The 17,331-nt window shown below is 40.8% G+C and overlaps 3 protein-coding genes across 8 annotated transcripts in view; 2 read left to right on the forward strand and 1 right to left on the reverse strand.

The window, feature by feature from the left end:
• Positions 1 to 1,394: 1,394 nt before the first annotated feature.
• On the forward strand, positions 1,395 to 3,746 carry cenpv (centromere protein V). The gene is made up of 5 exons (XM_030360819.1): positions 1,395 to 1,511; positions 1,817 to 1,909; positions 2,033 to 2,102; positions 2,188 to 2,302; positions 2,436 to 3,746. Exons 1-5 carry the CDS (start codon positions 1,411 to 1,413, stop codon positions 2,573 to 2,575), a joined length of 519 nt encoding a protein of 172 aa, XP_030216679.1. The 5' UTR covers positions 1,395 to 1,410; the 3' UTR covers positions 2,576 to 3,746.
• pigl (phosphatidylinositol glycan anchor biosynthesis, class L) lies at positions 2,621 to 13,734 on the reverse strand. The gene is made up of 7 exons (XM_030360817.1): positions 13,429 to 13,734; positions 12,339 to 12,438; positions 6,608 to 6,698; positions 5,659 to 5,726; positions 4,532 to 4,563; positions 3,271 to 3,404; positions 2,621 to 2,993 (listed from the first exon to the last, which is right to left on the reverse strand). Exons 1-7 carry the CDS (start codon positions 13,694 to 13,696, stop codon positions 2,865 to 2,867), a joined length of 822 nt encoding a protein of 273 aa, XP_030216677.1. The 5' UTR covers positions 13,697 to 13,734; the 3' UTR covers positions 2,621 to 2,864.
• Positions 13,735 to 14,309: 575 nt separating this feature from the next.
• ncor1 (nuclear receptor corepressor 1) overlaps positions 14,310 to 17,331 on the forward strand; it is a 53,911-nt gene continuing 50,889 nt past the window's right edge. For all 6 annotated transcript variants that reach the window (XM_030361132.1, XM_030361134.1, XM_030361136.1 and 3 more), the window contains exon 1: positions 14,310 to 14,447. The gene's annotated coding sequence lies outside the window, so the exon portion shown is untranslated. The remainder of the gene's footprint in view (positions 14,448 to 17,331) is intronic.

Raw genomic sequence — 17,331 nt, forward strand, 5'->3', positions numbered from 1 at the left:
GAAACATTTATGTTTTATCAATGCCCTTGTGGAACATAAGTAAGAAACGATTCGGCATTAGGGGAGTCAGCGAATATTGATGAGTCAAATATTCTTAATATTGACACTTAAAGCCGCATGCGTACGTTGTTAAGTTTATGTAACGTTATTCCCTGAAGTCCAAGAATCATGCGTTTCGTCGCCATGGTTTAAAGCTATTATTCGCTTTCGATAGCATTAGGGAACACAAGGTAATCTAACGGAATCACGACAGGAGACTCCGTTAAAAATGGAGTCTCGACAACCATTATACGATGAAAAGAAACCGTGATCATTTATTCGATTTAACAAAATACACGAACAGTATAGGTAAAAAAGACAAATAATGTTACTTACTATTCGTGGGTTTTTCAGCTCCCAAAGTCTTAACGTTCTGCTGCTGGTCACCGACGGACACAGTGAATTTATACCTAGAACAACACGTCACAACTCTATTAACATCCGCCGTCCAAAGTAGTTCTCACCGTCTTAAATGTCAAGTATAGCCTTCAATTTTATATATTATTCGGTGTCTTTTTTCGGCCATTCACTAAATTATTTATATTAGCTAAATATACAATAAGCGTTCATTGTTTATTCTTCGATTTTCGTTTTTGTTTTTTTTGTATCGTTTTCAAGCGAACCAAGGCGGAATAATACCTTTCTGTGCTTCGGCAAAAGCCCTGGAATTTTCCAGAACAACATTACAGGAACCAACCTCCAGGCTCTGATTGGTTCACCAAATGTTTGTCTCGACAGCAATTGGTCCCATGATGACGGTAAATAATGGCTTATTGTTGCCTCAATGCAAATGCATTAATCAGCCGCACCCTTCCTGGTTCAAAATGCAGCGACAGGCCGCATTTATAATATACATCTTTGTATATTAATCAAGTCTACAGTCTCGACCGTTACAAGCCTGTTGAAAAGGTGTTTCTAACATATCTCAGGCGTTCTGTGCCAGAATTTGGAGTGGGTTGACAGTATGACAAGCAGGCGACGGTTGTGAACGTACATAGTTGAAAGTGGCAAAAATGTTTTCTGTCTAAACATTTAGCCCCATAATTACAGCTGAACATTATTGTGTTCCTAGAACTTGGTCAATTAAAAACGTTTATACTTATTACTGTGAAGTGGAAATTAGAGGCCGTATTAAAAGACAAGGACAGGTTATGTGACATTGTCTACAATGACTCAGCGGTCCCATGTTGAATTATGTAAGCCTTTTCATTTTGGCTGTTTAGTTACAGGCAAGGAATGCATATTTATTCAGCTCACCCTCCTTCTTTCACAAAAGACTGTAATTTGATACCACCAAACGCGTGATGATAACCACGTCAGTCTTTTTTCCGGGGCAGAGTTCTCTATGGGTAAGGTTCCGCCCAGCTGGACATGTTTGTACATGCCTTGTACCTTGTACTGTCTCAGTCAGATTTACTTCACATGTTGACGGACAAATCAAATGTTCAACTGAAAGTAGGTCCACTGCCAACGTACGTCGAATATATATTTTTCTAATTCAATGATAATAAACACACCTTGCCGTTCATATTAATTTCATCAACTCATGATGATCAATCGTATATTACGATAATACACTTTTATAGTCAATAGTTTGGGTCTATTGACAGACGGGTGGGTTGCAGGAAGCTGCAAAGTACGATTTCGAAACGTCATCAGGTTACACAAGAGTTCTTTCAGGTCTTTCGCGCTTGGCTTCAAATGTGTTGTGGTTCTAATAACGTCTTAAGCCAAAAACGTATTTGAGCCGTTTTAAATCTGTCTTGTTTTTCTACAGGATGGACCATGTAAAACACATCGGTGGTTGCCATTGTGGTGCTGTCAGATTCCAAGTGTGGAACTCCCCAAATCTTCATGTTTTCGAGTGCAAGTAGGCCATCTTGAGCATAACATAAAACTCGAGTCCCCTTTTGTTTAAAACATATATAATTCCCATTAAAAGTTATGTTGGCCTAGACTAGAGAGCTAATAATCGTTTTTGTTTTTTTCTTAGTTGTAGTATTTGCACCAAGAAGCAAAACCTCCATTTTATTGTGCCGAAGAAACAGTTCCTCCTTTTGCAGGTAGGAAAACGTCATTATTGTACTTAACAATTCAGTCGTATGAGTATAATTAAGTGTATACGTTTTCGTTTTTTTCATGTCACAGGGGGGGGGAGATCTGACGACATACACATTTAACACCCATGCTGCCAGGCACACCTTTTGTAAAATATGTGGCGTTCAGAGTTTCTACACGCCACGGTCGAACCCCAACGGTTATGGCAAGTGTGACTCAAGGCCCTATCATCATTAGACCCTCTATTTTGGGACACGTTTCTGGTCCTGCTTTGTTTACGGTTAATACTGATAGGGTTAATACTTGTGTGACGTTTCTTTATGTTCTTCTGCCCCTAGGCATCGCGCCTCACTGTCTTGATCCAGGTACTGTTTGTAGCGTGACAGTAGAGAAGTTTTGTGGGGAGAAATGGGAAGAAAGCATGCAAGCTCACAAGACCATAAGAGGCATGTCAAACGCTTTGGAGGAGACCTTGTGATTAAAAGCAATAACAACTCCAAATATACCATAAGAAACCTTTGACCTCTGTCAAAACAAGTGCATTGTTTATTGAGTCTGTATTACAAAGGAAAGAAAAATGAAACTCACTTAAATATAAACCCTACCAAGTTGAATCAAAGTTTCAGTATTTAAGATAGAAATCCCCCCAGATATATCAACAAGAATCCATTTTCGGCTTACAAAACTATATATATTTCATTATTAGGAAGCAGAAACTATTTACAGTATAAGCTACAATCAGTGCATTGAAATTTGTGTGAGCAACCCTAATAGATCTTCAGGTTCCTTGGTCCCCGTGGAAGCATTTGGAATGTATTGATGAACATGTAACGTGAAAAGAAGATGTAGAGGTGACGGAACCACAGAATCTGGGTCACATGGCAGAACATGGCCGCCTGAGGGAAAGAGATGAGAATATTTACATTTGAGTCATTCAAAACAGACACTTTCATTCAACGCCGACATACTGCACATGCGAGGAGAGTGATGAGAAGAGTCGTAACTTTACTAGGCCCATACACTCGACAGTGGGATCTTTGAGATTGCCTCGGAATCACAAGACTGTGATCCCTGGAATGATACGCCTCGCCCTGTTGGGGACGTGGCAGTGTCAGTGACACGTGAGAGCCCTAGCAGCCCCAGCAGGTTTAACCACTCGGTTTACAGCCTCACCTTGGCCTTGGCATAGCCCCTGGGGCCTGTGACGCAGCACAGGGCGGAGGGCCAGAGCCAGCTGACTGGAAGCTCCAGGAAAGACAGGTACTTCCTGAAGAGGCCCACAGTGTCCAGGCTAAGCAGACAGCAGTCTGGAACAGACGGACACGAGGCACAGATACCGGTTAATGCAATTGAATGTTCTGTATCCAACCTCAGCAAATTGTTTATCTGGGTCACCGGCCTCAAGTAGGCCACTATGGTTGACGATGTATCGTTAATAGTCAGCCGTTATGGTTAGAGTGGGAGCGTAGAGTGGAGGAAATGGCATGTGGTTCCCTTTAGTAGAGCAAAGGTCCCCCTTATCAGATTAAATTCAACTCAAGTCAACTCAACACATTTGTAAAATAGGTACAAACAGTATGCTGCTTAATTACTAAACCTGTGCTGTTAAGTTGTTTATAGAACGTGAATAAAAAACCTTGACAGAGTCACTGGTGTGTGTGAGTAAAACCTTTTGGCAGATTGTACTTAGTTTAGCATGTAGATGAGGTCTAAAGATCAATAATAGGAATTATTGTATTAAATATATACCAATACTATTTAGTAAAGTGCTTTGTCTTCATACAAATGCATTCAGATTAAAATTAGTTCTCCTTTGTACAGGCTGACCATTTTAAAAGTATGTCTAATGGCAGGACTAATGCCAATAGTTCATAGCATTAATCAAAAAAAGGGTTGAGTGATTTGTAAAAGCCAACCTCTACAATGCCCGCAGCTAAAACAGATTTCCCCATTAGATTGTCTTGTATATCCATAGATCCCCATCACTACAGAAACATCCTGTTTTCCGAATACAATAGACCGCATGCTGTTCATGAAGACGAAAAAGCGCTTTGAGTGGCCACTGGTTAGAAAAGCATTTTAGAAATGCAGTCCATTTACCTTAACGTCAGTTAGAGGTTTTTGTTCATTTGACCTTCAAGCTCATTAGATAAGGGTACATTTAAAGCTGGAGAGATGTTTATCGAGTTCATCTTCTTTAGACAACCCAATTCTGCCCCCATCAGATGGAATTGTATACATGAAACCGGGAAGACGGACGCCATTGAACAGTAGAGGGCACTACAGACTACAAAGCAGCACCATAATCAGTAATCCCGGAAATCAATTCTTATTTTGCTTCCCTTACTCACACATTTCTATTACTAGTCAGACAAGAAGCTTTTATGATCTAATCTCTTCGATTATTATAAAAGGATAGAATGGTCAGACCTACCGTCAGTAACTTGGCCCGTGGAAGCAAGATGACTATTGGGAAGACGAAATAAAACAAGTCAGATGAAACACGTCTGAATGATTACATTTGATGCATTACTGGGTCTTTCTCACCAGTTCACATTCTGGATCTCTCAGGTCATTGCTTACGGAAAACGTGAATATCTGGATGATCTCAAAAGGCTAGGTATTTATATTCCCAATAATGCATTGAATGTATTGACCAGCAGGTGACATTGTACTCCGAACTGTGACATGAGCAATTGACAATTGTCCATGTGTGCAACAGTATTTCTTAAGAGTCACCCTCGACCCATTCTAATCCAAGTGCACAAAATATGGGAAATGGCCAGGAATGGCCTCTTATGCAAACATATTTTGAGGAGGTTTGAAGGAAAAATAAAGCCTGAGAGCAAGCCCTCGGGAAAAACACTAGTTAGAGCACATCCCTCTAAGAGAGAGAGAGAGAGAGAGAGAGAGAGCGAGAGCGAGAAAGAGAGAGCGAGAGAAAATCTGGCAGAGAAAGAGAGTTAATCTGCAGTTGAGGTCTGCTATACTGGATGTCAGCCAGCAATGCTCACTGAGGCTCAAGTGACAACTGCCAACTTACTGGTCAACTCAGGCTTTTGCACAGTGTGTGTGTGTGTGCAGAGGCGATTGTGTAGGAACCGCATACAATAGACAAGCATCAACCCCCCCCCCCCCCCCACCCCTTTTTACTATTCATATAAAGCAAACAGACTTTTGGCTGGCCTCTGCAAACTACACCTCCACCCACCGCCTCCACACTCCATCCCCAGTGCCCAGCCATCCCTGCAGCTCAGAGCTCTCTGGGAGCCAGCGTTGTGCTGTGTTCCAGCTAGGGTCTCCGGTTTGGATGACCTCTCTGCTATGTAACAGATGAAGTATCAGAAATTGTACGAGTTTGTGTGCAAGTGTGTGTGCATGTGTTGATGTGCATGTGCATGTGTCTTGGCGTATGTGTATGAGTGTGGGGGAGGGAGTTTGTTGGGACGCCGGGCGAGGGAGGTGCTGGAGTGTGCCTGAATCGGGAAAGGCGGGCCGCGGGAAGGCCAGTCCTCGGATTTCTCTGTGCCCTTTGATGCGGGAAAAAGCCAACGTTGGTACCTGACCGCCTCGTGGATGGCCGTGTGGTTGGCATGGCCGCTTACTCCTCTTCCGTCAAACGTCAGAACCTGCAACGAAAAAAAGGTTGCGCCGACCCCGAGCTCAATCAGTCAACAACACAAACAGTCTCCAACAGTTGGAGACCGTTGGAAAACAAAAGTAATGCAAAAAAGGGTATGGATTTTGGATTATGGATATTCACAGGGAAGACGTGCATCTCAAAGATAATCACATTATCTGCAACTTGAATCACAGAATATTACAGCCTGAGTGACACACCACTCAAAGCCTGATCAATGTGGGTATCCATAACTTGCCATCCTATTTGCATTTGTAGACAGTGGGTGCACAGCAAAAAGCACACTGTAGTGTGCGTTTCTGGTGTGTTTTAGCTGGTATGTTCCTCCTGTTTGATCTCGCTTAGTCTGATAACAACCTGCCAAGCCCACATCAGGGCTTTGTGAGCTGATGCTAACCATTCTGCCTTTCCCAGCTACAACTATTTTTATTCTTGGTGAGATAGAAGTGAGACAGATGCAAAATACACCCAAATTCCTCCCTGGTAATGGCGCAGAAGTAAGTAATTTGGATGAGATAAGAATCTTTATGTGCAGTGCACAACTATTTGTTTTTTAGAGGCTGTGGCTGCAGCCATCTCAGGGATAGGCTCTGTGCAATCATGTTGGCTGTGCGCCAAGGGGGAAAGTGAGGCATACATCGTTAGCATATGGTCATTACGGAGACCACAGATTATAGCCAAGATCATAAACTAGCAAAGCTGTTGGCCATAAATGGATGTCACTCAAGAAAACATATGGATTCATGGCCCAGAGAAAGCCTCTGTCTAGTGTTTGACCAAAACCTGCTAAAAATGAAGTGGGCGAAGGATGTTTCGTATTCGTTTCCTTTGAATGTTTTTGTAAATATTGAGTTGGTTTTCAGCCCGTACCATGTTGGAGGAGTGGGATCTCACGTGCTTCCTGATCAAGGAGGAGATCAGGGAGATTCTCCATTCTGCACTGGGGTCATCTGGAAGTTCTCTGCAAGCAGAAGAGAAAGCCTAGTTAGTATATCCAGGTGCAGCAGGTTTGTGACATGGAAGAGATACAGTGAAACTGTACGTTACTGTGTTGAAAATGTGATGCATTGCATTTAATAGAGAGGTGTGGTCTGTTTTAGAGAAGGGCTAGTTATATGTGTTTTGCAGAACAGTATTGGCAACGGCTAAATCCAAGCAAGGAATGCAAATCCCAGGATGTGCTGAGGTTAAGGCAGAGCATCCTGTTAAGGCAGAGCATCCATCACATCCAGGTTCTGTAACTCCTAAATCTTAAAAGAGATGAACCGAAAAATGAAGTTCATAGAATAAAAATTGAATCAGTTGTTTCGGTTGATTTGGTTGCAACCCCTTGTATCCAGAGACGTTGGACAACAAAACAAACGGAAGGCGTGATCGAACTGAAAAAGGAACCCGACGGTCTCGGGGTCAAAGGAGTTCAATGCACGACAATGTCCTGAGGCCTACATTAGCAAGGCATAGCCGCCGCTCCCTCTTGCTAATGAACCATGCATCCACTACGCTATCCAGAAACACATAACTGAAAATACACTAGCAAATGAGAGCACGCTAGCAAGGAAAGCACAGTATCAAATTAGATCACTAGTCAGCCCAGTTTAGCCATTGATCCCACGTGACCAAAGACGTACAATACAAACAACGAAAACAACTGCGCGTCATTAGTGAAGCATAAAGCATCGGGTTAATGCGATAAGATGACCGCAGATGGCCTGGCCCTGTTATGATTGAGTTTAGCCGGGTGATCGCAAGCGCATGCACCCTCTCTCCCACACACAGACACAGACACAGACAGACACACACACACACACACACACACACACACACACACACACACACACACACACACACACACACACACACACACACACACACACACACACACACACACTATGATGACTGTGTATACTTTGGAAGGGGGGATAAGCAGTGGACCCAAACGCCCCCCCCTGCCACCCCCATTATTTTTTTTTAAACAATGAGCCAGGACAGTTGAGTCATTAGGTAGAAGTGATAGATTGAGACACAAATCAAACTGCTGTCACCGGGGAAGGGTCAGGCATGGAGTAGCAGGGGAGGGGAGGGGGGCGGAGGGGGGCAGGGGTGGTTACACTGACTAGGGGCTGGGGTCACTGGGAGTTTGGTGGTCAAAGTTCAAATGATAGTTAGAATGTATAGATGCGTCATCTGAGTAGCAGATTGTTTCCAACCAATAAAGAACACAGAATAACCATGCCTCTTGCAAGAGAGATATATATATAAAGAACTTAACTGATAACAGCAATACTTTTTTCCATTTATTTGTATCCAAGAGAAACGAAGAATGCAAAAGTAGAATAACATAGAAAACAAAAGATGGAAAATATATATTGGATTATTAGACCAATGCTGTAACTATTTGCTTGTCTCTGGTTGTTGTCTTTAAATGAACTGGGGAAGAATCTGTTTATAAGCGCCAACAGCATTGGAGCTTTAAACAAGCAAATAGGAAGAAAAAAAACAAGGGAGGCAGCTAAGAAAAATGAACAAAAGATGGACACCTGACCTTTCTCAAGCGAGATGCAGCCAGAGAGTCTGCTTCACTATGGCAACAGAGCCAAATGTCCTAGAGTAACCTTCCCAGCTCCCCTGTTCTAGCTTTGCATGGGGCGTCTAATTGCTTGCAGGCATCTGTATGCAGTGGTTGAACTTTGGCCCAGTAAACCGATTCTGTGTGCGTGCATCTGTGTGTCGGTGTGTGTGCATGTCAGAGAGGGCTCATTTAGTCGGGTCACATGTACCCCAGCCCTCTCAAACTGCCAGGCTTCTGTCCACACAGTCAGATTATGTGTGCTGCAGAGAATGGTTGAGATGCCCTCCCCTGGTTGACATTATTCCCCCCCGCCGCATCATGAAGTCACTGCTGAAGATACGCAACTACTAAATAGTATTTTTCTTACATGCACATTTAAGGTTAACACTTCCCACATTTTTCAAAAATGAAAATTATGTTATGCAATATACAAATGTACAATACTACTTTATCCCACTCCGACAAAAGCGAAGCACAACCAGTCCTTGATGGCAACCCGAAATCAACCAGAAACGTATTAAAATTCTTCATTGCTTGTGACTGAAGAACTTAAGAACATGCTATGGTAACGGCTTAGGGTCAGTGACGGAGCTCATTAACAAACCATTGACCAACCGTGCTGGTGTTCATCGTTGACTCTGCTTTTGGGGTCACCATTCACATCCTACCTCTGCTAAGTTGTGTGTTTGCATATGTCTAGGCTAGTCTTCCTAGACAAACTCCAGGAAAAAAATAATATAAGAAATCCTGGGAGTAATTTCCAAGCCAAGACTTTTTTTGCTTTCAAGAAGGAAAATATGAAGAGACAGCCAGGGATTTGCCAGTTCTACTGCTTGACAAAGTAGCATTAGTTAAATGTAAGGCATTATTAGCTTAAATAGAAGGGTGTGAAGAAAGAGATCAAGCAATGGGTATCATGTCAAAAACAGGCCTTCCAATGCCCTTGAGAACCTGATTAGACAGGTTTACTACCTCAAACTTCATATTTCCATTTCAAGTGCAGTGTTTCCCCCAGTAAATGTCTTAGTCAAGGTGGTCAAGGAGCGGGGGGGGGGGGGGGGGGGGGGGGGTTTCCCTGGTTAAATTCAATTAAAAAAGCTTGATGTCACGACCATTGTTGTGAACACCGATGCATTATTGATCTTTATATTTACACCTGATGGAAGTATGTTTTCTTTCCCTACGAGAGTTTTCTACTTTGTTAATGCATAATAATTAAAAAAAAAAAAAAAAAATTTGATAATTTTTTTTATTTAATTTATATACATTGGTAGTCAAGGCGGGGCCCTATTGTTGATAAGGCGGCCGCCTTAACAACACAGTGCTGGGGGAAACACTGAAGTGTGACAAACTCATTGGTTGTTAATGATAGATGCCTATGAACTTACATCTCCAACAGAAACCAAACGAGAGAGCCACATACCAATCAAATCCAGGTAAAGATAATCTTTTTTCTGAATATCAAAAAAATGTATCACAAAAAGTATGTGCAAAGTAAAGAAAATACATTCCAAGCCATCCAAAGCATCTTCATTGAGTTTATTTGTATTGCCATCAACTGACAAATATGAGAGATTGGGTCAGGAATGTACATCTGCACATACTTGGTCTGTTCGAAAAGTTAAGAGAAAACAGCCATTTAGAAGCAGATCCGAATGACCTACATTGAAAGTGTCTCGAGGTTGTGCAAAAACGAACCCACAGTTTCAGCAGACATGGGAAACAATCGGGGGAAGGAGAGGGTTGGGGGTGAGGGTGAGGGGGAGGAGTGGATGAGAGCGAGAGAAGGCGGGATAGGTGTGGGGCTTTCAGATTAAACAAATAAATCAGATGAAAAAGTAAGATACAGAAGATAATAAAGGTCTAGTCTGTCTGTCTGTCTGTCTGTCTGTCTGTCTGTCTGTCTGTCTGTGTCTCTCTGTCTGTCTGCCTGTGTCTGTGTGTTTGTGTGCGCGCGCATGTGCATGTTTCTCCCAGCACGCTACCCAACAATGTTCCGCGGGGCAGACGATCTAGGCTGGCTTCCAGTCTATTGCAGCCAGTTCCCGGTTTGTGGCAGCGTTCCTCAAGCCCTCCTGGTGAGACGGCCCGCTGGGACTCACATGTAGGCAGCCCCAAGTTCTCAGAAACCCAAACATCTTTCTGGTAAAACAGCTTGGCTTATTTGGAGAGTGAGAGAGAAATCCTCTGGTTGATTCAAACATTGCCTTCTCTGCTATGTGACTATGCAAGCTAATAAGACAAGACCAGTCAGACTATGTGGCACTATCCAGGCATGATAGAACTCGGTAAGCTTGTAGAAAGAAGACCATCAATATGCATCGACATCGACTTCAATATTTAGCCATTAGGTGTATGTGCTGCGTGAAACACTTTTTCTGCTACTGTACTGTCTGAATGCCCCAGTGGGAATCAAGGTAATATTAATATTGGGCCATACTGCACTCTGTGGTCTTTTATGTTTTTTAGGGGTCCAAGCCAACAGGTTGGATCCCTATGGTTTTTGTAGCGATTATTTTTATACTTCCCGCCTTGAAAGTGGGATGAGCCCAATCCGTAAATGGTGCACACACGCCAATTGCATGACTAGATCCAGGTCCGGCACCGCTACTCAGATAACAAAATCCAGACACGCCGGTTCCTAGGTGGCGCTATACCAAGGAATACGCGTTTGACTATAACTCCCACACCGAACCTCCCACAGTCCAAAACGTTACACACACAGATTCACTGGAGTCTGCTGCATCTTTTGGCATAGGCCACGCTCATTTGCGTCTATAATTTTTTTTCCCGCTAAATCGCGAAAACCACTAAACTGCCTTTTCCCTACTCCTCCCACATTTCTAGTTATATTTATTATCTATAGTACAAGGTTAAACAGCTTCAACTTTGTATCAATGGATTTCTCGCTCGTGGCAAAAAAAACGATCTGAGGATTATATTTTATAATCATAATGTAATCATATATTCATCTAAATATGATTTTTCTCACTTCAAATAATTTATGTGTAGTCTGAGATTCTTATTTTTAAATCAGTCTCTGATAAATGGGAAAATTCACACAAATGACTTTATCCCTTATGATCTCTGACAAAGTGAACAACATTAAATGTTTGAACACACTATATTTCAAATATAGTCTGTTCATATGAATATGGCTATGCCATACGAATAGCCATCATGCAGCTGCTGATGGCTATGCGCGCACAACTCTGAAAATGTAACAATGCGACAGATGGCCAGGTTTTCCTTTCCTTATATAAGATAGAGTATGTAGATATAAGATATATATATATTTATAGTTATGGCTTCACCACGGTACATATTAGACATTTATGTATTTTATTTCCTTTATAATCTGTATAATTCCATAAGCTTTAGTGTTAATAATAAAGTGTTTAATAATAGTCTTCACCGCCCAAGGTAAACTTCTTCATTGGGAACTATGTTTTTATATAGGTGTAGGCCTACTCCAATTACCAAAGGGCCAACAACCATCGAGAAATGCCATGATACACTGTAAAATCAGGGATGAAAATCTAATATATAGATTTATTTATTTAAAAGGGACAGAGCACATGAATAAATATGAGGCTATTAGAGTAAGCCATGTGTCTAATACAACCACACTCCGTGGTTGCCCCTTACTGCTGTGGCAAAAATAGAAGGGTTTGATTTGTGGTTCACTCAGTCCACGTCTTAGACACTATAGGCATGGGGGGCAGGGATATGTCCTCTATTATACTGGGATATTTAGTAGCCTTTTTTGTAGCTGCTGGACAGGGAAAATGTGTATTTTGTGTTTTTCTTGATTATTATGACATATTCTCTGGAACATGTTTTCTGAAAGACTACTGTCTGTAAACCAAATTTCATTAAATATATATTCTAATAATAAAGGTATTCAAAATATATATATATACCCATTGTGTCGTTTGTGTTTTTTTGGTGATTTCCTTACTCAAGCCCGATATGTGAGTAAACGATCTGTGTTCTGTAAGGCTTGGATGTTGAGTTTCAGTGCAGACTTACTTTTGATCAAGTATGGTCACGTGAGAGGCTGGTATCCCCAGTAGTGCACAGCTGTTGAGCAGTTCCTTTTTACGCCGAGTTCCTTGATTGTAGTAATTTCCTGTATCATATATTTTTTAAAGAAGTGACCATATGTAAATACAATAAGTAACAAATGGTCTTTATCGGAAAGATTATTATATAAAATGTAAATAGAGTCTGCATCAGTAGGGTAAGACAATAGTTTTCCTATAAATGTCCAAGTAATCAAATGATACAATACATATCTGTTTAATCTGTCTATTTATAGTAAGAGTGCAATACATTCATAATATTTTACTTTCACTTTAATAGTCAACTAAGATACAGTAATCTGCAAATTCTGTGATTGAATTATTATAATTAAAACCAAAATTGTGCATTAAAACTGAACCCAAGGACAATAAATGGGTTGCACAACCGTTCGCAATAATATTAATGCATATATATTATGAATGCATTAAGGCAAATGTTTTTTGGGCTTGAGGGTGCAAAAAAGCACACAGCACATCAAATATACTTTATTTATTTTTTTACTCTCTTAAGGTAGTTAATATTACCTTAAGAGAGTAACACTAGGTCATCTGAATCTCACTGACATTTGAGGAATAAATAGCCACATCCAAATTGTGGTTCATTAAACTTTTTTCAGTTTCAAACCTCAAACTGAATAAAGGTCATCCCTTTTGTTTTGCTTTAATAGCCAAAACAATTATATTTAGACATTTGTTAATATAAAGATATACAAGCTGTAATAAAAGTAATTTTTACATGTAAATATTAAAAGGAAAAAAAACATAGTTTGTTATAGGCTAGATTATCATAAAACATAAGGTTGTTAAAATGATATGCAATAAAATTCACAGATTTAAGAAATGAAGATTTCATCACATTAAATAATGTTCCAATGTAGGTGTCAGGACATGATTGTGATGTGGGGGAACTGGCAGCTATCGAGTGACGTTGAAATACAACGTGTTGGCAATGGGTCAGCGAAAGTGTAAGAAAAATATAACTAACCCAAAACTGGAAATTCAGAATTGAAATGTGTAACACTATTATTGTACTTTACCTGCTGATAAACAGAGCAAGCGAACAGTGGCATTCAATTCCACGAGTCGTATAATTGTTGGTGCGAAAAACATACATTCATCATCTGGATGTGCAGTTACAATTAGTGCTCTAACATCAACATCGTCTGAGGCTGCTATGGCACCCCTGTTTGATAAAGAGTTTACTATACATTTTAAGGATTTATCCACTGTTCGTCGATTTCGGTAATAAATGAATGTAATCCAAATAAAGTATAATATAACCATAGGTACTATGATGATGGACATTGTTTTTACCGCTGCGATAAACAATCCGTGTGCAAACAATATCCTCAACTTCAATGGTTCCACAATAGCGTAAATAGCGCATTCTAATGGATGACCGATTATCTCGTTAAATCCCTTAACTACGGACTGCTACACTTGACAAAGACAAATCCTGTTTCATAAATATTCATTCTGTTTTTATGATACATGAGTAACAGTATCTAGCTTTCTCAAGCTAGTTTAACATATATGTTGAGAGCTTGAATAAAAGGCGCATGCAGGATTTTCTTTGTATTCATTACAAATGTTTTTGCTTTTTATGCATTTTATTATATGAAAAATAATCACGTCTTTGTAATTTGTAGATCACAAACGTACTGTATAAAATAGATCACAACCATCAGGAACTTGCTTGCGGGGATGACTTTGCTGTCCCTCCACATTGTCCTTGCAGGTATAAATTATTCTAATACTTTTTAAAAAGCAACATAACAAAATAAGTCCTCGAAAACAGTAGTTCCTTAATCATAAACCACACATCAAAGATATAATATAACCATTCCGATTTATACAAGGATATTAACGATATAATCATTTCATAACAAAGAAAAATATATGTTGTCCTGTCAGGACTTGGACAGACAAATGCGGCGCAGCCTTCCGTCTGCCCAGTCTTTACAGCTCGTACCTCACCGATTTACATCAGCGCTTTAGTGAGAATTCAGATCTAGGTATACGCTTTTTTTCCATCAGTCTTGTTTCAGAACATGAGGTGAGTGCAAAATGCTTCTTCAGATCAAATAAACGTATCTTATTGGTACTGTAAGTACGCTATTTCAGCGCCTAGTCTACGATCAAAATCTGACTTGCAAGATGGCGACGTGGTGGAGAATTCAAAGGTGAAAATCTGCTTAGTTAGCCACCAACACGACCAGCCTAGATTTGAATGCACTATAATGCAGTCGTAACCTCCACATAATTATATGTCAACATTGGTTACAGTACATGTTTCGTTGTTATTCCGGAAAAGGTCATATCTCCGGAATGACCCATCCCCCAATGGAATACATTCAATTGCGTTTGTGTGACTGAGTGATAAGAAGCAACAATAACAACACATTCAGTGATACTGTGTTGGTAGACGCCGCACATGTAATTGAATGTTTTCCCCTAAACCTGGGATCCATCAAACATGTCACCGCAGCGGAAGCTGGATTTTATTGGTATACACCCCATTAGCGTGTGATCAAATCTGTCAGATGCTACCAGTGATATCCTCATGTTTGATAGCAGGCCACCGCTGCCACTTGTGAAGGGCTCCCTAACGAATATGTTACATTGAACATCTAGTTCGCCTGGCCAAAACGATTCACACAAACTACTAACGTCATGGCATTCATCTGACATCTATGGCATCCGAAGTCTATTATCGGAGAGGGCGGTGAAGGGCCTGTAAAACATCATGTTGCGTGTCATCTTAGGCAGGACAGTCAGAACCTTTCTGTAATTGATGTCAATTTCTAGGTAAGCAGTTTACAAATAATATTGCAACCGTTCAGCTGGTGGGGGGTGCTTGTTGAATGTACAAATACACCGTTACACACAATATTCTGCACCTTGGATCTAACATGCATGCCTTCAAGAATACCGTTTCATTGTCTGTAGTTGGAAGGAGCAGTGCCCAGCAGCAGCTCCCGCTCATGGCAAAGAACGGGCAGATCTGGCTATCAAATCGTGTACACGTACACAAGACCTTATAATTAAATGAATGGCCAAATACTCTAATTTGGACTATTAGGCGCTGTACACATGTTTTTTTTAATATATATTTTTATGACTAAAAAATTAAATCGTTTAGTGCTGCCTGTGCTTCCCTGCTATGATTTCCTCTTAGCCGTTTTTTCTAGGTTAGTCCCAGTCCGCTTGTTAGTTGCAAACTCTATCTTCAGTTGTAAGGGTTCACCTAAAGTTGACTTTTACTGTCTCATTCCTTTCCCTCAGACAATGTACCATCACTCTGAATGGTAGCATCTAGTCCTTTAGGCATTCTGTAATACAGAATGCAGTTTTGGACGTTATCCCTGTCCTAGGTCGTCCTTAATCTTGAAATGGACAACCCACTACCTTCCGATTGGGCTGTAATATTACCAGTACAAATATAGCTCTTCTTTAACTTCTCTGTAATTCATATTTTCCTTATTTGTACATTATGATTCATTTAAATCCCCGCCCCCCCCTTAGTTTATCTTTAGTTTAACTAAAGAGTCATATCATATTAACTAACGTGCAGATTACCTTGTTTTAAATAGAGAGCAATGCACACACTCTGGGCAAATGTTGGTTGATGATCATTATTCTACTCCTTTCCTTTGTTTGACGTAAGCACTGCTTCTAATATCCTGGCGTATCAGTAGGTCCCAATGATGGCAGATGCGATGCAACAGACAAATGCAGGTTTAGAATAAGAGAAGCCACAAGCAATGCTCTTGGTCAAGTGTTGATCAATGCATTGACCCCTTTGGTATGTTCCAATGTTTTACCTCAGTAACTTGGTAAGACTAAGGACATCCATCGCAGTCATATCTTCAAAGAGCAGATCCAAATATAGTTATTCATGCTGTGAGTGTGTTGTCACGTATAGGGCTGGGATGTCACATAATCTGATACGCTTCCAATTGTATTTATTTGGGCCAAGTTATTTTTGATATGTTTAATGGTATGCAAAGGCCATTTCCAATGTCAAACAATGATTTGTGGTTTGAGAAAAACATGATGAGAGCAGGAAGGGGCAGTGGGGGGGGGGGGAGCTGTCTTAAGTTTTGAATGCATCTCCTACAAAGGAGTACCGGTACATTTCAGTACCTTGATCTTACAAAGCATACGTTTTCTTGTTATCCTTTATTCATAACAATTGTACCAGCTATGCTTGGAGGCCCCGTACAGTGCACATTAATTACAGCTTTGTAATTATGGCTCTTTTTTTTTGTCATGTTCAGAAGGAACAACATTGAGGAGACATGGTCTCTTTACATTTATTCGCTTTTGGCCCTTGTCACGAAGACGGCAAAAGTAGGATTCGAACTGAGTATGAACAAGACTTTGTAACTTGATGAATAGGAGAAACAAAATGTCCCCACTCTATTCAAACACATATTTCATTGAACTATCACAGTTCAAGGTGTTTCCATCTAGCATTTAGCAAATACAGGCCCTGTATTATGGGACTGATGTGGGTCGAAGAGAATATCAACAAGTCACTTACTCAACGAGGTGGACAGTCGTCTGCTAACTTCACTGGCTTGTTTTGTTGATGTGTTCCAAACCAGACATAATTTTGGCACAACAGGCCAAGCTAACGACTTGCCAAGATATGACAGAGGCTCTTCTCATCATTCTTCACATTAATGGGGTGTCATTGTGAAATTAATTAAAAAAAGAATATTAGGGACAGTAAGGCTTCTATGACTCATAATAATTCCCTCTCTCCCTCGCTCTCCCTCGCTCTCCCCCCACTCCAACCTCTAACTCTCCCTTCCTCCCTCTGGCAGTTGGTTGGGATATTTCTTTCCCAGCGTAAGCTGCATAAAGTATTGATTTAAAATGGATGTTTTTTGCTACGGCCCGTGTCACTTGGCTGGGGTCTGACGGCGAGCTGT

This window comes from Gadus morhua, chromosome 7 (genome assembly GCF_902167405.1).
Source record: "Gadus morhua chromosome 7, gadMor3.0, whole genome shotgun sequence".
NCBI classification, from domain to species: Eukaryota; Metazoa; Chordata; class Actinopteri; order Gadiformes; family Gadidae; genus Gadus; species Gadus morhua.

Bases quoted from the DNA above. Each gene is read 5' to 3' on its own strand.
- cenpv (XM_030360819.1), top strand. From the start codon at position 1,411: ATGTTTGTACATGCCTTGTACCTTGTACTGTCTCAGTCAGATTTACTT. The intron at 1,512-1,816 runs GTACGTCGAATA...GTTTTTCTACAG, and splicing joins AAAGTAGGTCCACTGCCAAC to GATGGACCATGTAAAACACA. The intron at 1,910-2,032 runs GTAGGCCATCTT...TTTTTTTCTTAG, and splicing joins CTTCATGTTTTCGAGTGCAA to TTGTAGTATTTGCACCAAGA.
- pigl (XM_030360817.1), bottom strand. From the start codon at position 13,696: ATGTCCATCATCATAGTACCTATGGTTATATTATACTTTATTTGGATT. The intron at 12,439-13,428 runs GTAAAGTACAAT...TATATGATACAG, and splicing joins CTTGCTCTGTTTATCAGCAG to GAAATTACTACAATCAAGGA. The intron at 4,564-5,658 runs GTACCAACGTTG...TCTTCCCAATAG, and splicing joins GCCATCCACGAGGCGGTCAG to TCATCTTGCTTCCACGGGCC.